We start from the raw sequence: 25,807 nt of genomic DNA on the forward strand, positions 1-25,807 counted from the left end.
CTTCATTGTATTGAATGGGGGCAGGGGGAGAGGGACAGGGACACTAGAGCCAGTGTTCCAAAAGCAGTCAGAGTGGCGGGTTAAGGATAATAGGTGTGCTCTCAGTCTCTTGTCATCTGTTCTTATTAATAGAGCTGAGGATGCTGTTGGACCCCCTTGTTTCCAGGTCATGCTTCTGGCTCCTGTTTGGCTTCTGCCTACCAAGATCCTTGGGGTTTCTTTTCAGCAGAGCTGCCCCTTGGATGAGCAGTGCCAACCTGTACAACACCAAGAGCTCTTCCTTCCTGTGCAGAAGACTGTTGTCCTGCTTAATTCCATAAGGTTCCTGTCAGCTTGCTCCCCAGCATGTCCAGGTCCCTCTGAATGGCAGCCTGCTGTCATGTATGTTGACTGATCCCCCCAGTTTATCTGCAGACCTAATGCAATAAACTTGTACAGTAAGATGTTTACTGAGGCACTGGGAATGATTCCATATCCACAGTAGATCCCTTTGCATGTGAGCAGGATATGACTTGATATTGCTGCTTGATGGTCAAACTGCTGATGTGGTATGGTGTAGGCTTGAAGATGTACAACTAATGGGCTTCAATACCTGAAAGCGGTAGACAGGTGCTATTGGAAAAGTTGACTTACTGTATCAATAGTGCAGACAACATTTTTGTAAGTTTCCATTAAAAGATATATTTGGTCTGCAGAGAGATTATACAGACGGTAGAGATTTAAGTTAGGTACTTTCTAATGTACTAAACGATATACGTGTATATTGCAAATGGAACAGGAAAGGAAGCTTATTGTTGGTTAACACATACTGTGGCATAATCTGAAAATTTGGTAAAGCATTTGTTTACTTTGAATGTGAAATCTTATTTTAGAAGAAAGCCCATATAATGCACATACCAGAAATATCAAGCATGAAGCTTACTTTGTCTCCTAGCCATTTGGAGAAGTGTCCTAAGTTTGTTTCTCTTCAATTGTTTTTATTCCTGAAATCATACATTAAATTATTTCTGCCTACAAGCTATGCATCTGACTGTATAGCAGAGTGTTGTGTGTTAGGGGGAACACAAAATGAATTTGGATTGATGCTGTATCTATGTTGCAGGAAAAAACTATTCTGATTTGTTCGAAGTGTTAATGCAACATTAGCAAAGTCTCAGATTCATTTAGCTTGGGGGTTTGAGAAAAATGTGAACAAAAGCATCATGTTGAGAGCAGTGATAAGTATCAAGAGTTTTGAGAGCATGACTTGGAAAGACTGAATCACAGAACAAGTAGCAGTTGCTTAGCAAGAAGAGACTGAAGGAGGCATTGTTTGACATTTCCGTCGTCTGAAAACCTACCATTTTGGCTAAAAAACTGCAGACTACAAGTATGTTGTAGGCTACTGTTGGGGCCTCTGTTTCTGGTTCCTATGACATTGGAAGATAACTGAAAATAATATTCCTGTAATTATCATAAGCATATCTAACTGCAGGAGGGGGAGAAGGGTTAATGAGACAGTTGCTGACTAAAACGTAGTCTCTGCTGTTAGGAGAGTAAGGTCACCAGGTCTTATGGAATATAAAGATTTCCTACTTTAATCTCTTTTGTTTCTTTATTAATAGATTATAATGATCTAATTGTTATTGAGCAGAACTAATCTAATAAAGATGTAGTATATATGCTTCCTGTTTCATCAATTAGTGAGTTGTTCCGTGTGCTGCTAAATAAAAATGTATTTGGAAATATTTCAGACTACTTTTCTTACTTTGATTCATTACTCCATATGTGCTGCATGTTTAAGATCCTGTGAAAAACTGTGTCCTAGACAAGAATTTGACAAAGTTGCTGCCTCTTCCTTTTTTTTAAACATCTGTAAATCTGATGCACAAATGTACAGTTCTTGTTGGAGGGTGGATAAATAATCCTTTTCTTACCTTCTTGATCATAATAAGCTCATTTATTAATTTTAAATTATTTGCAATAATTGTGGACTTGTCCAGCTTCTTTGCTTTTTATCAGAGGATATTTGTTTGGTTTATCAATTTGTTTGTCTGGAAAGAGTGATTCTTGTTGTATTTGTTACATTGAAATGAATAGCAGCTGAGAAACATTACAAGTTATTTGAGATTAAAGCTTATTGTGCAGAAAAGGAGGGTAAAGGAAAGTGAATACATTTTGCTCTATGCAGAGGTTGAAGATCCTCCTAGGCAGTTCTTAGCTTGTATCCTAGTTCTCTTTACCAGCTCTTGGTGCCAGAAGTCCAAAAGATGTGCTAAAAGCATCAGCAAACAGCAAATTGAAGGCCTGCAATTAAGATCAGATGGCATACTAAGAAATGCGAAATATCAGTTTTGTCGTAATAATTTGAGCTAGCACTGCTGCAAGAATATTTTCAGTCTACCAAAATTCAGTGGCACAGGGTCATATAGAGGCAGTTTATAGAAACCCTCCTATAGATGTTGGGAATTTGACTTCAGTTGACTTCAATTTCCAGTTGAATGCCCCTGACTAAATGTCAGAGCTGCCTTGTTGAAAACTGCATCTTCCTAAAACATAATGTTCATAAACCCCTTTTTCCTATCTTGTATAAGTATGTTGGAACAGTAAGTCCTCCTCTGTGTTGGATGATCATATGTAATTGTTCTTATGATAGTCATTTCAACCTCAAGATTCTGTGCCCATGCATTCAGACTAAATACTGGTCTGGTGTCATTTTGAACACTGTTCTACATCTTTCTAGTTCTAGTCTTTTAAATCCTAGCTGAAATATTTTCTTGTCATTCGTGGATCTGGCATACACTTCTTCACTTCAGTGTTTCAAGCTGTTGTGGAGGCCCAGTCCTGTGAAGAGGTAGTTGAGAATTAAAGCATGAATCCTGATGTTAAAACAAATCTTCTTTCTGTCTAAAGCAGCACAGCTAAGACCTCTGATAACATAGCACGACAGATCCCCTTGTTAAACAAGTTACTTGACTCTTGGGGTTGTGTGTAGTGTGGTTAGTGGTGTCAGGTTTTTCTTGGTGTGGTCTGAGAGCATCAGCTTCTGTTAGTCTCACTGGCTTGCTGCTGGCAGATGAAGTAATGGTTGTGTGTAACCTGGCAAGATGAGTTCCTGTGCAACAGTTACCTGGAAAATAAGTAAAATGAGAGTGTCAGACTGACTCTTGTTGGGTCTGAGGACTTTTCAGACCACTGCATTCTATGTTGGCAGTTGTTTCTGCTTTCATGTGCTTCCTAGAATACTAGGGGCACTGAAATGGCTGAAAGATGCATTTACTTTGCCCTCAAAAATGAATAGCCTGCTCGTTTAGTGAGAGATAGAGGCTTTGTAATATGTCATCAGGGAGGTTGAATTCGTGTTTCTACTACTCTGACCTATTTTCACAGTAGAAATACATCCTAGTTTTGTTTCTGAGAGGTTATGTCAAAATTGATGTGTTCTGTATGAGCAGACAGCTTTGAGCACTTGGGCTGTGGGCAGAGGTGTGGATTTTGGTAGCTTGGCCAGCTGGCTAGTCAGCACACACAGAGCTCAGTGTTGCCTGCCTCCATCTCTTGTTGACTCAGGAGACTTACATCGTGTCAGGTTATGAAACACTTGAATCCTATACCCATATAGTGAGGGGGAGAGAATGCTTTCAGACTGAAGGAATGGAAGTGGGCACTGATGGGAAGAGTAGGATTTACTGTCTTAGGTATGGGAGGGGAGGACATCAAAAGTCCCTAACTGCAGACGATAAGTTCCTGGAAAACTTGTGGTAGGAGTTCTCCTGTCATCTGCTTTCCTGCAAGGTACCTTCAACAAGGACCTGCCTTCCCCACCCCTACCCTCTGTTTGATCTTACTTTCCTGTAATTACCAGAGCTCTCTCAAATCTCTGAAGATGGTGAAGGGCCTAGAATGGAAACCATATGAGAGTAGCTGAGGTCACTTGGTCTGTCCAGCTTGCAGAAGAGGAGACTGAGGGGAGACCTCCCAGTGGTCTACAGCTTCCTCAAGAAGGGAAGCAGAGGGGCTAGTACTGGTCTCTTCCCTCTGACCAGTGACAGGACCTGAGGGAATAGCATGAAGCCGTGTCAAGGGATGTTCAGGTTGGATATTAAGAGTAGCTTCCTCAAGCAGAGAATGACTGGGCACCGGAACAGTGTTCCCAGGGAAGTGGTTGCAGTACCAAGACTGTGAGAGTTTGGGCAATGCTTTCAGGCACATGATATGATTCTTAGGGTTCTCCTGGGCACGGCCAGGAGCTGAATGCAGTGATCCTTGTGAGTCCCTTCCAACTCAGGATATTTTATGATTATTCTGTGATTCTTAATCTAAAGCAGCAGGTTCTTCTGCTGTGAAGAAGAAATCATTTTCCATTTTTATTTCTGGCATAAGGAACAGAAGTGGTTATTTGTCCAAGACTTCATTCTGATGCTCAGTTACTGGAAAGGGAGACAATAATTTATCTTGGCCTCTTGAGTGGCACCTGTCTGCAAGCTCTTCAGACACTTGAACTAGTAAGAAGGAAAAGGAAACTTAAATTTGGGTTGAGGAAAAAAACCCCACAAAGTGCATTGGGCTATATACAATTGAAGTGTGTGTATACATATTTGTAGTATGGGGCTTCTCTACTTCCATCTAATGGTGGGGAGGAGGGGAAGAAGACAACTTGTTCTGCAGTAAGGGCTCTCCATTTATAGATTATGGCATGTGAGGGAGCCTGGATGAGATCACTCTATTTTCAGTTGCATCCTTGGACTTTTTCTTAGGATTATTTGACCCAGACTGTTCTTTAAAGAAAATGATTAGGCTCTTGGCAAAGCTTTGATTAGGGTTGAAAAAACTGGAACAGCTACAGTCAAGCAGCTGTTATTTTTCTGTAGCTTGCTGAGGAGGCACCTGTTGTGCTGCAAGGTCTGGTAAAAACTCTGGTAACAAAATATTTGACTTAGACAGGGGAATGTTGTCTGCTGCTAAGCCTACACATAAACTTCTAATGTATTTTATTTGTTACTGAGTTGGCTTCATTTCCCTCAGAGACGTTTGTAGTATGTTTAAAAACTATGAATATAATTAGAAATGAATGTTTCTTTCAGCTAATTTTTTAAAACTGCTATTAGTAAATAAGAGAAGAAATACTTTTTCATGTATTGAATGAAGATAGCAGCATGCAGAGTTAGTGTATAGGTTTTTAGAATTGCTAGAAACTTTTTAGGCTCAGTCTTGAATGTCATTCATAGCTATAAAAACTTAATAATTACCATCTATAGATCGATTTTAGGTATGGGCACATACTTTCTCAGGCTTTTTTCAATATATAAAAAAGGATGAATTAGGCTAAAGTTTATTTCCTTCTTTTATATATATAAAGAATATCACAGGAGATTATTTATGTTGGATCTGCTAGAAATCACTACTTTGTTGTCCTGTGCAGTTTGTCCTATATAGAAAATGTAAGATACTTCTGAGGTAGGTTTCTTCATGTGTTTTTTTTTTTTTTTTCATAATTTCATTTTGTTTCTTATTTTTTTGGCAGTGCAGTACTTGCTGTGTAATTTACATAGTGATTTCCCTGCCCTCTACGTCCTGATAGTTTTGGCTATCCATGTAGAAATTTGGGAGTGGGTGTATGAAAGTTGTGCCAATACTTATCTAGTCTCTTTTCCAGTGTTGGAGTCATGATACTAATTAAATCTAATAATACACTAAAAGATGCTGTTGGTTTATAGCATGTTTCCTTAGTAGTTCAGATGAGGCTTAAATGGATTACAGTAAGTTTTCTATTCTTAATGTAGCCATGCTAAAATATTTTTTAAAAATACATTTTATAAGGTTTCTTTCTTCTATTCAATTTGGGTTGAAATATTTGAGTAAATTATGGTAACAAATTTGAATGTTTCAAAATGGGAGTATAACTAATCCCACTGTAACTTGAAAACTTAATGTCTCGTTCACATAAGTATTTTGGGCTCCTTAATAGCAGATATTTAATTGTTGAAGGCAGAGGCCATGTGGTGGAGACTTAATCTTTTAAGAGATTCATCTAAAAAATCCGTGTGTGTGTGTATAGATGCAGATGTTAAAACCCTCACTTTTCTAAAGATGTATGTGCTTTCTGTTGAACCATATAACTACACCAGTGCATCGTGATTATCATAAATATCAAGCCAGTTAGTATAAAGTAGTAGAATGTACTTTAGTTACAGATTGTTGTCTATATGGCCTGTGAAACAGAGGTCATCAAAATACAGTGCCCCAATAAAAAGGAACAGTTCTTAATTTGTATTATTTCTTTAGAAACTTCAGTGTTTATTTACAAGCTCTATGTGTTTGCTACAGATAGAATAATTATTAATTTAACACTGTGCTCTTTATTTTATGAAAAACCTTTAAATACTCTGTACTTATCCAACAGGGACAAAAAATCTCCAGTGATTAGATCAAACATACAGGAATTCTAGATGGAAGCGGACTGGGTATAAGATCACTTAAACACAGCAATTCCAGAAATGTTGCTTGCCTGATGGGGTCAATGTCCTATTTAGTCTTCATTAATTGCTTCCTGGATAGCAGCAAGTACTTCTGCAGTTAGTTGATTTCCAGTTATCAGTTGTTTGTATTGGTCAAATTCTTAAAGCATTGCAGAGGAATGAAGTCCCTATTTTAGCAGCTGGTGTCTGTTGGAATCAGCAGGAGTAAGCTGTGTAACTGGTGGATTAGATGTCTGCCCACGGGGCTGTAGTCAGCAGCCTGTGACAGTACTGAGAGAGGAAAATGAATTTAACACACGCATTGCCTCAATTTTTTTCAGACACTGGCCAGAAGAAGACCCCAGACAAGAAAGATGGGCGACGAATGTCTTTTCAAAAACCTAGAGGGACTCTTGAATATTCTGTAAGTTACTGCTTTATTGTTAGAATGTTACTGCAAAGCAAGTGCAGGCTAAAAAGTTGCATTACAAAATATAAGCAAAACTGTAATGTGCATTACCTTTAATTGTAGAATTCTGTGTATTTGATAGTCTAGTTTGACAGAAATTAAATTAGGGAATTAGCTATTAGTACTTATGCTGTTTTTCCCTTTAAGTGCCTTTTTTTTTTTTTCCCCTTAAAAATCCCAAGCTAATCAAACTGTTGACTGGTTTACTTTTAGGTAACTAGTTAGAAAAAATAAATAACAATAGTTATATAATTATGTGCAAGTTCTCTGCATTCAGCATTATTAATAAACTGTTGCTGTCAGGGGAAATAACAGAATAAAGTTGGGAAGGGAAGCTGTATCTTGATACTGACCTTCTGGTATTCTCCTAATAATTGCCATAGATCTGTGCCTTTTACTGTATAACTCTGTTTCTGCACCAGTATCTGAAAATGGAGCCTTTCTCTTCCCTGTTCTGTTCTTGAAATGACCCTCAAACTGTGCTGCAGTCAGCTTTCACATTTGTGGTTACTAAGGGAAACAGAAGTGAGAAGTATCTGTCTTGTGTTATACTGGAAATATAATTAAGCCTATAAATAATGCTTATAGAGTTGATGTTAAAATAGAGGAAGTCTGCCACAGTTATCTTTGAATGCTTTTGAAGCTGGACATGATAAATAAAAATGATGAGAACTTCTTTATGAAAAGTCTTTACTTGACCTTTTGGTTTTCTCTTATTCCAGGAATAAGAGATGTGGAGGAGACTTAACTCTGTTACGTTAAGCCAAGCTGTGATATTGCTTAAGTACTGAGAAGGCTGTGATAGTCATTTGGAGAGAGACAGAGTATGTGTGTAGAGGAGCAAGAAGCACTTAATTAGTGTGGCTTCTATCAGAATTTGAATATAATTCTAGCCTGTGCTAGAGACTTCTTGAAGTTGAAATTCAAAACAGAAATTCTTGCTGTTTAGGTTCTTGCAGTTGAATGTTAATGTAAATGTGACTGTTGTTGATGTTGTATTAACCCATTTGGTTTGAAATACCTGGAAAAAATGATCAGGTGTAGCTCTGTATTACTGGCATCCATACTCAGTAAATCCTGTAATTTGGCTCTTGCCATCATGTGAGTGCTTTTACTTTGGTATGTAAGATTCCAGGCAAAGTAAAAGCAACAAGCTTTCCTTTTTTTAACTTGGTGTGTTTGTGTCAAGTTGTCATGTATTTCTGCAGGTTTTTGTGTTCCAGTAGGTGGGGTTTTAGATTTAAAAATAGCTTTCTTAATATGTACTGAAGTATGCATCACTTCCTTGTGAGTCAAAAAGATGATTCACAGGAATCAATGGCTTTTTGTCATTAAACTTAGTCCACCTTCTAAGGGAGCCTGTTGCACGTATAGAACACGGTGCATTTCAGCTTCATAAATGCTGTATTCTGTCAGGTCTTGCTGTGCATTTCACTCATGAAGCATTTGAGTAGCTCGTGTTTTTGGATCTTTTTGATTAATACTGTGTACATGTATTTTGATAAAATGCACAGATCTAACCTTTAGGAACTGAGCTTATGCTCACTGTAAGAGAGGTCTGGTAACTATTGTGGTAATTTGTTACTATTGTTATTTATGACTTTATTCCATGTGAAGAGATGCACTTGTGTCTGGTTTCTGACTTAGTCCTACTTCCTGTCACAGTGACAACACATATGTGTACACACATACGTATTTATATACCTGCATGTGTTGCTTCTTTAAAAACTATTAGAGAATGAAGATGGAAACCAGACTGCCCCTCACCTCCCGGCATTGTTGAAGTTAGTGGTGCATTTTGCCTTTTTTTAGATAACAATTTAATATGTCAGTTTTTTTCCAGTGGCTACATGGTTTTAGGAGGGAAGGTCTTTGTACTCCTGAAGTTCGGAGTGAGTTGGCATCTCACTGATGCAGACTATGGGGTTTTAATATGACGTAGACTTCGCACCAGAGTTTTTTTAGAAAACAGAATTACTATGGAACAAATAAACAATAAAATAAATTTTCACTTTAAAGCTAAAGACAAAATGCAGGTAATGTTTAAGATTTTAATCTAAAATTCCCAAGGTATGAAAACTTGAACCTGCTGTTCTGTATGTAGCAGCAGAGAGAAGATGTCAGTAGATATGGTACTAATTGACGGAAGTAAGTCCTAACTGCCTGTAAAGGATAGTGAGGTTTATTTTTGCTGATATTGCTTAGACATTGAACAGATAGCTTTTAATAGAGTATCCTTTTCTCAGTGTCAGTCAACATATTAGATGCAAATTGATATTGTTAGTTTTTTCAGAATTCACAGTTGGTGCTCAAGCCATATGTTTTCCCCTTCAGCCTTTTATGTTCCATGTTGTGTGTACAGACACAACTGGTGCCTGCCTATAGGTGTCAGAAGGGCCAACTATGGGTGAATAATGGAGCATGAGCAGACAGCGTGGCCCACTGATCACCAGTGGTTGTAGCATCCTAGCAGTCATGTGACTTCAGTAAAAGCCTTCTAGCTGCTCTTCCTTTTGAGGAGAAGAAAGAATGTGGTTATTTACAGATATGTTTGGGTTTTGTTTAAGAAAATGTTTATAAGTGAGCAATTGAAATGGATGATCTGGTTTATCAGTGTTTAGAGGCTCCAATGTAAGACTTCCCTTTATCTCTCTGGGGATTGAAGGCTGTGCTCTTCTCTTGAAGTAGTGAATAAGTACTTAATATGCAGCTTATGTTGTCCAGGTTATGGAAAGAGCCTAGTATCAGTTCTGGAGGGTCACAGAAGCCTTTAGTAGACTGTAGCCTCAAGACTGAGTTTTCAGCCTGTGTATAGAGTGTGCTAGGGGTTCTCTTCTGGTGTCACTATCTGTTGTCATTGTAAGCCTTTACATGCTATTTAGACAACTACACACTTTGGAGTTTTTGGTGATTTTTTTTTTTCTTTTAAATTTCTTTGCTCTTCCATTTCAAACCCAAGGGGTGTCTTCTTGTCTGACTGCTACTTTTCCTTGAGCATGCCATTGTCATAATCTTTTAACGCATTTTGGGGAATATAGGAAATGTAGATCATAATGGTGGTGTTACTTCATCTTTTGTCTTTTACTAATTATTTTTGAAGTTGGCTTTATGATACTTAAAAGATTTGCTTTACTGATGTTGCTTATTATGTAAATTGGGCCTATTAACAATTAGTTAATACAGTCATAATTGGTATTTCTAAAGGCTTGAGTACAGTGCCAAAGTTGTGTTACCTGCTCCCGTTTGTCCTCACTCTTTTCTTTAGTCTTCCCATCTGTTTGGTTTTGTTAGTTCATTTTAATACTCTTAAATTATTGTTTGATTGCTTTCTGGCTTGTGGACATCTAGTGTTGAAATAAAAAAATAATTATCTCTGCACTCTGACTCATATGTGTTTGATGTCTAATTCTTAATGGAAGAACGAATGAATTCTGACTGTTGAAATGCAATTACAGTATAGTTCATTAAAATATCAGTAGAGAATTTGGCTTAAAATAAAGTTTTTAAATAACTGCCAGCTGTTGATCTGAGGGAAATGAAGGTAGTTTGAACCAGAGACATTGGTGGCTGAAGTTCTGTCTGCTGGTACACACAAGTGCACCTGACAAACATGGGTGTATTCTTAATGAAGATTTAATATCCAAATATTTATATTAGATTTTTAATATTCAGAATAGCATTTGAATAGCTACCTCAATTTATAGAAACTTTATTTTCTGAGAGAGAAGGAATAATTTCTTGCCTTCTCTTACAGTAGTGAATCGATAGGGGAAAAGCTGGGGATCCGTGGTATGTGGTGGCACTATTTCAATCTTGTTAGTTCTGTGCTTTTCTACAAAGTTGTTCTTTGATCTTTTGGCTGTTCAGATTCTACTTTTTAGAATAGTAGAGGGCATGAGAATTCAAAAGGAGGCCTTTGAATCTAGGAAGATACTTCAGGAAGTCTCTATTATGTGAGCAGTGTCTTTGTTTTAAGAAGGTATCTATGCTGGTCCCTGAAGTCCCATGTAGTGTGGAAATTTGCCTGTGCGAACTTCACAGCCAAACAAAAAGGAATCTTACACTTGCTATTGTGTTCATCATGAGTGAGATAAACCCTTTACTTGCCAAGCTATCTCACAAGATGTTTTTATTTCTGAAGGCTATAAAGAGTGAACACACTCTAAAAAGGGCTTAATCTTTGTGGTTTTTAATTGAATGCTTTTAATATGTTTTATATCATAAGTTAGTCTAAAATCTCAATTGCTTCAATCATTAAGTGATTCATAAGAAATATTTACCTAGCAGCTGACTGTTGTCCTTCAATATTTATGTGAGAGCAAACTTAAGCAAAGCTTTTGAATTTCACTTTACGGTTTGTTTTAGCAAACCTTTTGTATTATATAGAGCTTCTGATGGGAACACTACTGTTCATTGATTTGGTGATTAGTTTTGTTATGGTCTGTGAAGCACATGGTACATATTTGGTTTGGTTACAGTTCTGTTTTGATTTCTGCTTTAGTATCAATTAAACATGGCATATGAAAATATTCTTATTTTTTAGTATATCTGTGATCACCCAGTACTGAATGACTGAGAGCTACTACAATACAGTCTTCCATACTGGAAATACTAGTGGAGAGAGGTGTTTGCTGCTTTGTTTAGCTTATTGGCTTCCTGTGTAAAGAAGTCTTGTAATAAATTTCTAATCCTATCTTAAAAAATCTAATTGCTTTTTCTTTGGCAATGCTTATATCTTTTTGTTGGTGAATCTAGGTTGACAATTGCACCTTTACAAAATGATCTGGAAAAGAATTCTCTAGCTCTACTGATACTTAGCTGGAAATGTATCTTACCTTCTATAGCTTCATCTTGTCTTAACTGATAAAGTCTATTTTTTCCTGGTACAGTGTTTATGAAGCCTTGTGCCATTATGCAGTAAACGTTTTGGTTGTTTGTTTCCTTGTATCTCCATTATTCCTAAGGCTATGAGTTCTTTATTCTGAAATAGTCTTTGTGTACAAATTTTTTTTTTTTAATTTTGCTTTCTTCTGGTAGCGGATTTTAAATACACTTTGGGAGATGGAGGTCAGAATATGAGCTTGAAAAAATCCTTTCCTTAGTTGGGAATCACTTTCTCAAAACACTTATGCTTCATCTGCTGTCATAGTAGTCGACCTGGTTTGCTTCATCATTTTTGCATTTTCTCAGTGATGGATTTTGCTTGAAAGTCAGGGTCTAACAGAAGCTTATTTCAGTAATAAGAGTGTGTTTATATTTATGGAGAGAATTCTTCAGCTTTTCTGTAGGTGAAGAGTGGAGAAAAGGAGTTGAAGAGGGGGAATAAATCATTCTGTAAACCCAGTCAACGGTGTATTGGCCCAGTGGTAACCAGCGGTGAATTTGTAGACCAGAAGTTCTGGTGCAGTAGCTGAGCCTACAGCTCAAGCTGTGTGACTGACACTCTGGCCACCTGGAAACATAGTGGGAAGGCATGTGTTTTTACATGGGATTGCAATAGACTAATATTTAGGGGGTAGGTATGTTTTTTGGGGTGGCTTTGTTGTTTGATTTTTGGGGGGCATGGGCAGTCATAAGAAATGAAGACATAAAAGTTCATCAGAACCTTGGTAAATCTACACATGCTAAAATTTGTAGGCCACTATTTGAACTAACTGCTTACAGATTTGTTTTGTTTTTTTTATCCTCAATTGATACAGGTGGAATCAAGAGATACTTTAAACAGTATTGCCTTGAAATTTGATACAACACCCAATGAACTGGTTCAATTAAATAAGCTTTTCTCCAGAGCAGTCGTTCCTGGACAGGTACTATTACACTATTTACGTTACTTATCCAACAAAGTCCTCTTTGCTATATTTCTCAATCTTACCAGAGTGCTGAAGTACTTCTCTTACTGGTTTTCCTATTGGCTTTGTTAAAGAGTTTTTCTTTTTTCTCTAGTCTATTACTTCCTTATGCCTATTAAATAACTGCCTAAAAAGGAAACATGTAAGGAAGCTACCTGTCTCTCTTCTGAAGAGGACTTCTAAAACTAGATGTACTTAATGGTACAATAATAACACTTAGGTACAAGCCAGATTGTTGCTTTGCAAATATAGCAGGCTGTTTACCAATTCTTGTTCAGCAGACACATTCAGGGTGCAGCTTACAAACAACATTCCGTGACTGGATATTACTACCTGCAATTCTATTTTAATAAATTGAATAATGTTTCTGTTCCGCTCTGGAAACTTGATGGCTTTACCAGCAGTATATGAATTACCATTCATTTATTATAGATCAGTATTGCCTTTTTTTTTTTTTTTTTTTTTTCTTCCTGTTTTTGCCTTCAATTTTCACTTCTTGAAAGCCAGGCCTGGAAACAAGTGATAGGTCAACTATGGTGTTAGCCATTGGCCATTTGGTATTTGCACTTTATTTGATAAAATTCTGTGTTCATTACTGATTGCTGCAGAACTTTCTCTAGGTAGATTGAATGCCTACCATGGCTGAAATAATGTATTACAGGTGTGAATACCTTCAGTTGAATTTTTTTTTTCTATATTCAGTGAGTCTGTTTCCTCTTTGCTCAGATAATAGAGTCATAGCAAGAGAAATAATTGGACAGATCTTCCTTGGACACTCTTATTTCTAGCATGCTGTATATTTTTAATGCTTTCTATCTGAACCTTTTCCTTGGTTATTTTGACTGAAAATCAAAATTATATCAATATAGCATTTAAAAACTTGAAATGCTAAAATTTCAAGTACTTTGCATAGTATTGGTTTTCCCCCTTAAATCATAATTCTGTTAAAAGCAATTCCTATTGCAGGAATGGTTTTGTGTAGTTTATTTTGAGAAAGTGCAGTGAATATACCTGAATTGGTGGGAAATCTAAAGTAAATCTGAAAGCATTACTGACTTCTAACTACATTATATCTTCTTTATAGATTTTGTATGTTCCTGACCCAGACTACATTTCTAGTGTGGACAGCTCCCCCTCTCTAAGTCCTGTAAGTCCCCTATCACCTACATCCTCCGAAGCAGAGCTTGACAAGGCTACAGTAAATGTAGGTATACCTATTGTCCTTGAAATTAATTTTCCCTTACAAGATAAATGTTACGGATGCTATGCTTTCTTCTTAAACTATCCTTTTGTTTTGGGGAGAAAGTACTTGACAACACTTCCAGCTGAAAGTAAAATAGATCCTTTTTAAAAGTAAATACAATATTTAATCTTTTTAAATGACAGTTTTCTATGTGAAAACTGATTTGAAGGCAAATTACTTGTAGCAAAATACTGTCATTGAACACTGGAATCTTAATTAGTTTCTGTTGTGTTTCTGTATTTGTTACATTTCAGAGCTTGTTAAACATTTGTCCCTAATCTTACTGATAGTTTTTCTCGAAATGATGTATTGGCAGGAATGCTCAGGTACCCCCTGCTTGCTGTAGAGGTGTGGGAGAGGGTTCTCTAGTTTAATTTCACAAAATAAAGTAAAAAAAAAAAAAAAAAAAGGTTTCAGTGAAGGGCTAATACAGAATTAATTTTAGCTGACTTCTACTCAGTAGTTCTACCTTTGTTGACTTTCAAAATGCTAAAAATGTTTAGCCATCAAAGCTGTGCTGTAATTCAGCTCAAATGTAGGTTTTTGGGTAGGAGCTGGCTTTGTAGAAGAATGTCTTTCCAGGAACACTGGTTTGCTGTTGACAGCATTCCATAGGGAGCCATCCAACCAGGAAGATTCAGTATTTGAGCCTGAGCTTCTCTGAAGTTTTTGCAACTATGACCTTATCTGGATGCTTCTGCATACATCACCACTGTTCTTTTCCCAGTTATTATCTTTTTCTCTCAAATAACAGATTTTCTTGGTAGCATATTTTGATAGTAGTTAGTCAAGCTGTCAAACATCTATTCCAGGACTCTGTGTGCTCAAAGTTTAGGAAGGTTTGAGACTTAAAGCATTTATTTATTTGCTTACATGACTTGGTCCTGACAAGTTTAAATAGAAAGGTTTTGCTTTATTGCTGAACAGGTTCCCAAGCTGCATTACAAAGTCTATGATGGCCCTTCTACTGAAAATTACTGTTTGGTTTTGCTGTGATGCCTTTTCTCTGTCCTAGTGTGCCAGTTGTTATGTCTGCTGTCATTTGTACTGAATAATTTCTTTTATGTTTGTTGGCAAACTGGGGGTGGTGTAGCACAGTAAATAGACTCGCCTGCAAGAATACATTCTTGTATCATGTATCTTGTATCTATATCCGTCTCAGAAAGACCTGCCCATGTAACATACGCTGTGAGAAGTTACTCAAGGGAAAATACCAGGTTTACTATTAGAAATCCAGCTTTTCCTACAGATTCCATGCCAGAAAAATACCTTATTCTTGCTTTTGTCAAGTATTTTGTGTATCTGTTAGCATATACTAGATAAAGAGACTTAATAGTGTAACCATACCTGTAATTTGTTTGAAAACTTTTTATTAACTATATGTTCATAGCTCATTGCAAGTGTAGAAGAAACAAAGTAAATGCTTAAAGTTAAAAACCTCTTCTGCAAAAGATTTTTTTCATTTAGTGTAATCAATCCAGTGCTAACAACAATTGGAGTGTAAGATTTCATTTAGCTGACACGTTATTTTTACATAACTATATTGTGCATCTTGTTACATGTTGTGGATCATGACAAGTAGTTCTTAAATGCTTCAGGGAAAGTTAAATGAGCAATGGGAGCATATATAATAGTGTTTATTTTGTTTCTGAGGCCTTTCAAGGTACATCTAAGGAAGGAAGAAATATTTGTCAGAAAAAATCAAGGAACAGAAATAAGTTGTACTTGTCAGTGTGGACTGTGTGCATTTCGTTTTGTTTTCAGTCTCTCCAGCAACACAAAAGGTGCTCAACTTCTGTGTGAGCAGTTAAGGCTAGAGGGCTTTGCTCTTCACCATAGCACCTGTCTTTCGTGTTTTTCTTTTTGCTGATTGCTATCATTATGAAGGGGAGAAATACTAGTATACATTCTCTAATGCTCTCTTGATGTATGTCTTCTTTGACCGTCCTCCAATTTTGACTTCAGATTTGCAGTTTAAATTTAAGCATGTGTCGAGGTAAAGATGTGTTCCTCTGCTTATATAATGTAAAGCAGTTTTCTCTCTGCTCTGGTCATTTAAGTCAGTGATTTCTTGTTACAAATTTAATAAGACTAACAAATATCTGAATGCCTGTTCAGTCAAAAATACACTGATGTGTTTTGTTCTTGTTTTTCTGTTTTATTGAACATTGGAGTAGCTTAACACAATCATGTGGCTAGATGCAAACTAGCATGTGGCAGATATAAGACCTGCATAACCTTGTTAAAGTTGGGGAGTTTTTGGTAGGCTTTTGTTTTTATGTTTTTGGGGGTTTTTTAAATTTTACTATACTTAAGCTAAGATTTCAGTGTGTATTTCAATAATTTTGTTGCTGTCAGTGTGTATGTAAGAACTATATCTTAGATTTTGAAGCTTTTCTGATGCTGCTGGGTTTTTGAAAGATTTCTTCATTCACCAGTCTTAGGCACATATTTGAGAAGATCCTATAAAGCTTAAATTCCACTTCAAAATAGTATGTAATGGCAAGGGCATCATCATTCAGTTGGAAAGCCTACCACTGTGGTGGTGCATCCCTCCCACCCCTCCCTTTCCCAGGCCACACTGGGATCTGAGACTGTCATGTGGCAATGTGATGAGAAGTAGCTGGCTTATTCACAGTGGGCTTGGGTATCAGCTGAGCACTTCCAGAGCCACTTGCTAAGCTGTGTCACAAGGGTGACCATGTAGTTTTCAGTAGGAAGGCATATGTAGAAGGAGAACTAATTTTCAGGAGGTTTGTTTCCTAATTATACCTTAATTAGCTTTTTCAGCAAAATTCAGTTCAGTGTTCTGTATATTGTTATGGTTTTTTGGTTGATCTGTAATGAAAGTTGAAAGATGCAGGCAAAGGCTAAAGTAGTGCCAAAGAGATGATGAACTGAAAGCAACTGTGCATAATGTTCCTGGATATGATTAAAGACATTTATCTGCAATTTGTACTACTGAATGAAAATGAACAGGAAAACAGAAAACCAAAGGGAACATGGGCATTCATGTTTAAGAATAGTAATATTTTATTAGTAACTAAAAATAGCAGTTATGTATGAAATGGAAGTCTTTAGGTGTGGGTAAAGCTCCAAAGCAGGGTTTCTTTGCCTGTAAAATAGGCTTTGGTGGAGTCTGTCTACTGTTTGTTTTTGTTTAATTTAAAGACAAATTTTTTTTTTGCTGCCTGTCCTGTCCCCTGGTAGGGGTTCCATGTTCACTACTTAGTTGGATATACTGATAGACAGTGAGGTAGATTACTCTTTCTATTATCTTCCCAGGGAGGTCATGAAGGAAATCCTCTGAAAGTTAAATTCAGGCATGTGAATGACAAAGGTGGTTGGAAACAGCCAGAGAGAATTTACCAAGGCTATGTCATACCTGACAAAACTGATGTCTTTCTGTGATGAGATGACAGGCTCAGCAGATGAGGGAAGAGCAATGCATGTTTCTTACCGTGACTAGAGCCAGGCCCTTAACACTGTCCCAAAGCAGCCTTGTTAAAATACTGGAAAAATGTGAACTGAATGGATAGAGTAGAACATGGGCCAGAAAATTGCCAGGATCATTGTGTTCAAACTTATTCAGCATTTGTGTATGTAACTTTTTAAAAATCTTTTGTAGAATCATAGAATAGCTTGGGTTGGAAGGAACCCTAAAGATCATTCAGTTCCACCCCCCCTGCCATAGGCAGAGACACCTTCCACTAGACCAGGTTACTCAGACTCCTATCCAGCCTGGCCTTGAACACTGTTTGTTGTGGTAGTGGTCAGTTTCAAATCCTTGAGGGTCCCTATTGGGGCAGTTCTTTTATAATCTGCCCATCAGTGACCTGACTGGTCAAATTGCACAGCAGAAAATCTCCAGAAATGAATATTGAAGGAGGCAAGTTGCTAAGTTCTTATTTGTTTATATTTCCTTTCAGGATTCAGATGGAGTCCAACAGAAGGAGTCTGCTGTTTCACCAGCATGTGTTCGTCCTTCAAGAGTGGTATCATCCACCTCCGAAGAGGAGGAGGCATTTACAGAGAAATTTCTAAAAATTAATTGCAAGTACATCACTAATGGCAAGGTACTGAAACATTCATGTTTTACTGTTACTGTATAGGATGTAATAATAAAGCACATTTAAAGTATAAACATCTAGTAGACTTCAGTCAAGGATGACTAGATGAATCAACTCACATGCATATAAATCTGTAGTCTGTATAAATACACTAAATTCTGTATAAATACACTTACTTTTTTACACACTGTTTCCTTTGGATTCTCCAGGCCACTTGTTCAGGACATGATGCAAGCAGTTGATAAGTGACAAACTTCCCCAATGCCAGACTGTTACATAATTCTTGTATGTTGAGGGCATGAGGTCTGTTTGTTCTGTATATTAGTATCTCTCATAAGTAATTTTCTTTACTTACAGTGGGGAAAAACATGCCTTAAACTATACTAGGAAATATGTTGTGTAGCTTTGCTTCCTTTTTTATTTTTCTTTTTAAAGCAGAACAGGGCAAGCAGAATAAACCTCTGGTTCTACAAACACGTTGTGTATTGTTCTCCATTTGGTGTGGTGTGGTATGGTAGAAACCTTGATTTTGTTTTTTTCCTTTGAAGCTGCTATAGTTCTCTCAATAGCATAATTACACAAAATGCTTCCAAGTTAGTGGCACTTAATTAACCTCTGTTCAGCTCATAGGTGCACAAGTCTTGAACAGACTTCTAGGGACTGAGTTAATGTTAAAACATTTTACCTCAGAACACTTTGGAAAAAATCAAAATGTATCGCTCCCCTACCTCACAGAAAAATTACTGTTAGACACTTAATCTATGAAAAATGCCTTTGCTCAAGCTGAATGAATGCAACAAAATTCAAAGTACTTGTAATACTTCCTCCTTTGTCTGAAGTTTGGGTATGTATACAGAAATACCACTGTTTCTGTGTTGTTCAGCAATAGGTTTGCAGATAAAGTACACTAATGATAAACGGATTAATAAGAATCTCCTAAAACTGCAATTTTTTTTGGCTGACAGGGAAAGGATTGCAGGTCCATGTGTGTCTAAGCTTGAAGCCTTTTGACAATACATGTGTATTGACAAAGGCTGTGTTAGAAGTTGGTGAGGCAAGTACTGGAACAGCTTTGTTTGTTACTTTGTTCTACTTTGCAGTTAATTTTCTTCACTCGTTACATTCTGTCTGTAGCCGACTTTTTTAGGCTGATCCTAGGCACCTCCTTACTGACCAGTTTTAAGTGCCGTTATGCAGAGGAATTGAGACCTGTGAGCCTTTGTTAGAACTTGGAGGTACTGGAAAAAATCTGGGGTTAAAATTTACAGCATATTATTTATGTGCTGTAATTTCCCCTCGGAATATTACAGGGAGTATTAACAGCATCTGTCTTTGACTTGCAGCATTACAGCCTATTTTCTAAGAGCTTCAGGGTGAATTCTGTTTCTAAAAGGTTGTATAACCTATTGCAGTATCTCTCCATACTTGGGGAGGTGGGTGGGAGAAAAATGAATACTGACTTGCTCAGATTTGAGTGCCAGATCTTGTAAGTTTAGCATGTAATTTAGTCTTTGTGCCACATATGGTAGGAATGTCCTCTTGAATGTTGTCTTGCCTCTCCTTGATACATTTTGTGATGATGCAGGATGATAAACTTTAAAAAGTTTTCTGGAGGAAGCTTAAAAGATTCATCCTCTGCTTCCTACTCTGGAAGTGATTTTTGAAGTTCATAGTTAACCATTCTTTAGGGCTTCAGCTGTGAAGTCTGTCATCACTGTGACTACTGCTTGTAAACTGAAATGTAGTGAAAGCCTGTTTTTCAGTGTGTCTATACAAAAGGGCTTTCCTTAAGGTAAGACTGTTTTATTTCTCACTTTTTAAGACTGTTTATTCTGTATGTGGTTGGAGTTGGGTTTAGTCACAACTGTGACTTCCTGGACAAGCACAGAGGAATTATCTGAGGAGCAGTGACTGGAACCTTGGAATGCTTGCTCTGTTCATTGCAGTTGCTCCCTGCTCCCTTTTAAGTGGTTATGGCTACTGATAGAGGCAAGGTGTTGAGCACAGTAAGAGACAGGGTCATGTGAATATGCCAAATTCTGTACAGACAATAAGCCAGTGTAACCAGTGTGCTGCACTCACACCTTTACTCACTGCTTACTGCATATGTAGGTATGCCCTGTCTTACAGCTGCACTGTTGGCTTCTTCTCTACAAAAGTGTGCTGCTCTGGGTTTTCTTCATTCTTTGCACTGTTCCTTGAGGCAAAAAAAAAAAAAAAGTACTTTAAAAAGTCTGCTTGACTGTAACTGAAACTAGTAAGGGAGGTTTGAAATTCTTTGTTATTTTTGCTAACTTACTTAAATGTTTTGAAATGTAGTAGCTAAAGGAAAATTAGTAATACTGAGGCTTGAAAAAAGCCAAGCCATTGACCTGGAAATAAGAGCACAGAAAGCACACATTTACATTAAGTGAAAAGGAGGACACTGACAAGGTTCAAAACTTATGCAAGAAAAAAAGAATAAAATAAATGTTACTTTCATGATAAAAGCTTCATAAATCATCAATTACAGTTTTTATTCAACCTTGTGTGTTCAAGAATGTAATGGAATTATTTATTTAGAGAACTTATCTTTGAAAACTTCTTGTTAGGAGTCCTTTCAAACTTTCTTAGAAGTGTTCTACTGAACTGCTTAATCTTAATGTGTGGACTCACCAGTGTGATAGGTTGGCTCTAAACCTCCATTTATAATGTTAGTTTATAATGTTCATTTATATTGTTTAGATTTCCATCTCAGGTATTGCATGGGCGTTAGAGCTTCCATTTTGTGAAGTCTAAGGAATTTTAATGGTAAGAAGACAAAACTGATTCAGAACTGAATATCTGCATGTGCAGTTTAATCTGCTTTCAATATGTATGTTTTTACTTATCTGGATTAATATTTTCTGGACCAACTTGAAGACTCAAGGGGTCTATTTTTTTTAATAACGTAGACTGTCCACATGGTTTTCAGTAATAGTGTCATAGCATTTCTCTTTGAGGATCTTAAATCTGAACTTCACCTGAACAGAATTTTACTTCGTGTCTTTAAAATTTTTTACGTACAGGAAACTTGACTTCTGCAAGTGCTATTTTTTCCAGAACCAGAACTTCCTGTAACAGTATCATGTTGAACTACTTAGTAGCTACCGGCAGAGTCTAATTTGTATCTCTGTTTCATAGAGAGTATTTTTAGTATTTTTTCTCTCAACAACTTGTTAGTAAGTGGGGTCCAAGAGAAACAAGTGACTGGTTCTTTTGTGGAGGATGTCCTAAAAAACTCTTTCCCAAGGTTCTGTATAAACAATCGAGCTGTTTATAGATGTTCATTTTTTTAAATTATTTTTTTCCCGAGGATTAGAAAATTAAGTGATTAGAGAAAACGTCAGTATGCCGGAGTCACGTTGATAGTGTGCATGCTATTGTCCAGTGTTTTTACTTGAGCTTGTGCTCTGATCTCTCTAACAACATTGTTAGTACAAGCAATTATTTTATACAAATTCAGATTTTCAAAATAGCTACAAGAAAGTCAAAGAGCTGTTTCTAAAATTTTAAGTGAGTATTTGATTTATATTAAAGGGGTCTGGGCTGAAGACCCAACATGACAGTATACAAAGGAGAAGCTGGGTTCATCTTCTTGTCTTAATACTGGTAGACAAGGGCATGAATTTGTTTTTCATAAGAAAGCCCCCATGATATTCTTCATTTTGAAGAATATATTCACACTGAAAATATTTTCAGTAGCTCAAGCAGGTCAGAGAGAGAGCTTTGGAACTTTCTACCTGCTCCAAAAACAAGGAACCAAGGAGATTATATATGGGGAGCAGACTAGGCTCTCAGTCATCTTTGGTGCTTGTAAGATAGCAGGGGAGATTAGTTTGTTGGTAGTAGCTTACCAAGAACACCATTAGACTCATTTCGGTTAGAAAACACCTTTTAAGATCAAGTTCAACCTTTCCCCTATCACCAGCTTACCAATTAGACCATGTCGCGAAGTGCCATGTCCAGTCATTTCTTGAACACCTCCAGGGATGGTGACTCTACCACCTCCCTGGGCAGCCTGTTCCAATGCTTAACAATCCTTTCTGTGAAGAAATTCTGCCTGATGCCCAGCCTAAACCTCCTCTGGCTCACCTTAAGGCCCTTTCCTCTTGTCCTGTCCTTGATCACCTGGGAGAAGAAGCCAATGCCCACCTGGCTACAACCTCTTCTCAGGTAGTTGTAGAGAGTAATCAGGTCCCCCCTGAGCTTCCTCTTCTCCAGGCTGAACAAGCCCAGCTCCCTCTGCTGCTGCTCATAGACTGTTCACCAGTTCAATTGGCCTTTTGTGGACTTGCTCCAGTACCTCAGTGTCCTTCCTGAACTGAGGGACCCAGAACTGAACACAGGGTTTTACATGTGGCCTCACCAGTGCTGAGTACAGAGTGACAATCACTGCCCTGGTCCTGCCAGCAACATTATTGATACAGAGATGCTGTAGGGTTTTTTTTGGTGTCACTGTTGTTACCCATTCTGGGGTATTTTATGGGACATCTGTGACATCTGCTGCCATAGTGCACATATGTGTATGAGTAATCAGAAAAGTTGTTTTAGAACCTTAAATGAGTGCATGGTACCAAAGTGCTCAGGAGTCCATCATTGTGTATTCTGACAATAGTTCTAGAGTTACGTATTTTAGGAATAATAACACAGAAATCTGTCTGATCCATAATGACAAGCCAACAAGGAAATGAAGTATCAGGTATTTCCTTTAAAGAGTAGATGCAATTTTTATCTTGACTTAATGCAAGGCTGTGGTGTTAGCTCTCAAAGGCTGGAGCTGCTGCAGTTTCCATCGCTCAGGGAAGATCAGCATTATGTAATGAGCAGCTCTTAACCAGCTGGCTAAAGGGTTGTATGCTCCTACTTGTATGTTTTGTTCTGATGTTATCCTTTTTTCCTCACAGAATCAATAGCACTTGGTTTCTGTCTGTGCTAGAAACAATATCTATTGAGTAATAGGTTTAAAGGAAGCTTTTGCTTCTGCAAACAAGTTAGAAGATAGTGAAGAGAGAAGGTATTTGTCTTGTAAGAATCACGGAAATTGTAAGAGAAAGTGTTAGAAACATTGGCATGTCTGAAAAAGAGTAATTAAAATTTGCAGCCAAACAAAATGTTTCTTTATCTGGCTCTTACCTGTGCATTACTTAACTATCTGGGTTAACATTCAGTGATCCTTGGAGGTAATAATGAAAAATGGCAGAAATGCTAATGGTAATGAGTGTATTAATTAATATAATTAAGAATTTAATTTATATTAATTTGGAGCAACAGTTCTTCTCTAGAAAAGTATCCTGAAGTGTTCAGGTAGTAACTGTGGACCATGTCTAGTAACTTGAGGCAGAAGTATTGCATTATGTTTTTCAAATAGATAAGAATAAAATAGGTCATCTCTTGTTAACGTGCTATAAATTCATTGTTTTCAAGATACCTCTATAATCTTTCAGTTCCTTATAGCAATTGCAAGTGAAGTGTTTGATCAGCTGCTTGGTCAAATACAGATAAAAGACTGATAGTTCTAAGTGTTTAATTCTCAATTTCTATTGCTGTAGTAAATTTTACATGGAAATACACTTTCCAATTCATTTTCATGTTGAATGTCTACCTATTGGTGTTGAGGGTTTCTTTTAAGGCCGAGATAAAAGCCTTTATTATTTCTAGCTGTATCTTTGTTTGAGGCTGCAGAGGTAGGCTTTAGGATGTTCCATATGTGCTAAGGCCATATCAATGTACAGGTTTGGGATTCTTTGCCATTAGATAGATCATTGTCAGCCTTCTCTAGGAACTTTCCATTTACAATAGAAAGTCTCTTAAACTTGCTTCTCTTATGTAGTGAGTAGCCTTGCACACACACAGACTTTTGTCCTTGATATGGTGGTGTTTTCTTAAGATACTAACAAGCTTGGCCTCTGAGGTTTGGGAGGAGTAAGTTGGTATTTTCTGTACTGCTAAAACTTGAGTCTGAAGCAAGACAACTGAAATGAGTGGTTGATGTGCAAGTGGTTCTTCATACATGTTATTCTGATGATGTGACTCTAGTATTCAGATAAGCAATGTCAAACATAGGAAGCTTTTTTTCTTTAATCAGTTTTGGCCTGTACTGTCAGCTGAAGGAGTCTTGTCTGTGCTCTTGAAAGCAAGTTGTAAAGCACTGGAGTTTGTTGACACAAATGATATGTCAGTTGGGACAGCACACCCCTTGACAGAAAAATATCATCTCTTTATTGTGTCAAAGGCTTTAGCACTTTTTGTGTACTTAATTTATCAAGGAAGGTTCATGAAATAGCAAACAAATGAAGACAGTATTACTCTGGAAATGAAGAACTCTAATGAACTCCATTACTGGTTTTTTCTGCTGAGTAATACATAATTTTGGAAGCTGGTGTTAAACACTTAAATCCTTCAGATAGAGCAGTCATACAGCCTTACCATTTTCTCTTCAGCCTGACTGTTCTGAAGATCCACATGCAGTATATGGGCAGTGAAAGAATAGAACAGAATACTTTCATTGGAAGGGTCCTATAATGATCATCTAATCCAACTGCCATCCAGACTATGACATTGTCCGAGTCAGATCTAGAGAGTATTAATAAAATTCCATTTTCATGACCATTAATGAAAGAGCTCAGGTGTAGAAAAGCTGCTGCTTTTTTGTTTTAATTATGCACTGAATTTACAGAAGTTATATATGTTTAAAGAGAAAAGCAGTCATTCTTCTGAGTAGATTAATTGACTTCTGCAGCCACATTGAATTTGTTTTCTAGACTACAGTAGATAAAGCAAAATGTAGACTTCTCTTGACAGTTGTTCTCTTGGAGGTGCTTTTTGCACCTTGAAAGTCTATTTCCACAATACTGTGCTGGGAAAGAAAGGCTAGTGACAGTCTTTTTTCAGTACTTTAAACACCTTAGAGTTATGTAAATGTATTCTGCTGACTTCAAAGTCTTCAACATATGTGTTGCACTCTAAAAGATATATATAAAATCTGACTAAGCACTGAACAACTAAGAGACTCAAGTACAGATGCTTGAGCTGCTTTTGAGAGCTGTTTTCATTTTTCCCTAGTAGAGATAGCATTGGTCATTGTTGTAGACCTTAATACTAGGGGTTTTTTTGGTTTGGGTTTTTTTAACTTGCACTTTTCTGTTTACTGCTTGGCATCTTTGTTTTCCTACTGTGAAGGTCATCAACCATCACCTGGGAACAAATTTCTTGAGTTTGGAAGAACTGTAGCTGTGTTTTGTGCTGTGCTAATCTCTTCTTGAAACTGAAAACAATACACACTGTTTATAATAGTTGTGAATGTTTTATCAGTAAGATAAGTATTTAATTCCTTCAACAGCACATGAAGTGACCCTTTTCTGGTTCTTGCACAAAAGCTTTAAATGTCTGTCTGGATTTTTAAAGTCTTTAAGGAGCCAAGATCTGTAACTGAAGTATTCCTGTCATTCTACTTAAAGCTAGATTTTTTCCAGTTCATAATTTTAGCTTGATCTCTACTGTCCCAACACTTAAAGGAATTTTTGTAGCAGGCAATTTTTGTATGTTTGCATGTGGTTCTAAGTTTTTTGTTTAAAAAAATTTCAGCATATTGTAACTTAACTTTGTTTTTACAGCTGTATTGTATAAGAACCCTACAATTCATATGACTATTAACCTCAAAGTTTTTTGTAGTCAAAGTTTAAACTGTACTTGTATTCATGTACTGCAGCAGTATCATT

The 25,807-nt window shown here is 37.1% G+C and overlaps 1 protein-coding gene across 8 annotated transcripts in view; it reads left to right on the top strand.

Moving 5' to 3' along the window:
• Window positions 1–25,807, top strand: part of OXR1 (oxidation resistance 1) — a 275,865-nt gene that overhangs the window by 204,518 nt on the left and 45,540 nt on the right. For 7 of the 8 annotated variants that reach the window (XM_048286458.1, XM_048286462.1, XM_048286456.1 and 4 more), the window contains 4 exons: window positions 6,779–6,861; window positions 12,606–12,713; window positions 13,840–13,959; window positions 17,928–18,074. In XM_048286458.1, coding sequence (XP_048142415.1) covers window positions 6,779–6,861; window positions 12,606–12,713; window positions 13,840–13,959; window positions 17,928–18,074 — 458 coding nt within the window. The remainder of the gene's footprint in view (window positions 1–6,778; window positions 6,862–12,605; window positions 12,714–13,839; window positions 13,960–17,927; window positions 18,075–25,807) is intronic. The other variant, XM_048286461.1, reaches the window with a different exon arrangement.

This window comes from Corvus hawaiiensis, chromosome 26 (genome assembly GCF_020740725.1).
Source record: "Corvus hawaiiensis isolate bCorHaw1 chromosome 26, bCorHaw1.pri.cur, whole genome shotgun sequence".
In the NCBI taxonomy this organism is placed as follows: Eukaryota; Metazoa; Chordata; class Aves; order Passeriformes; family Corvidae; genus Corvus; species Corvus hawaiiensis.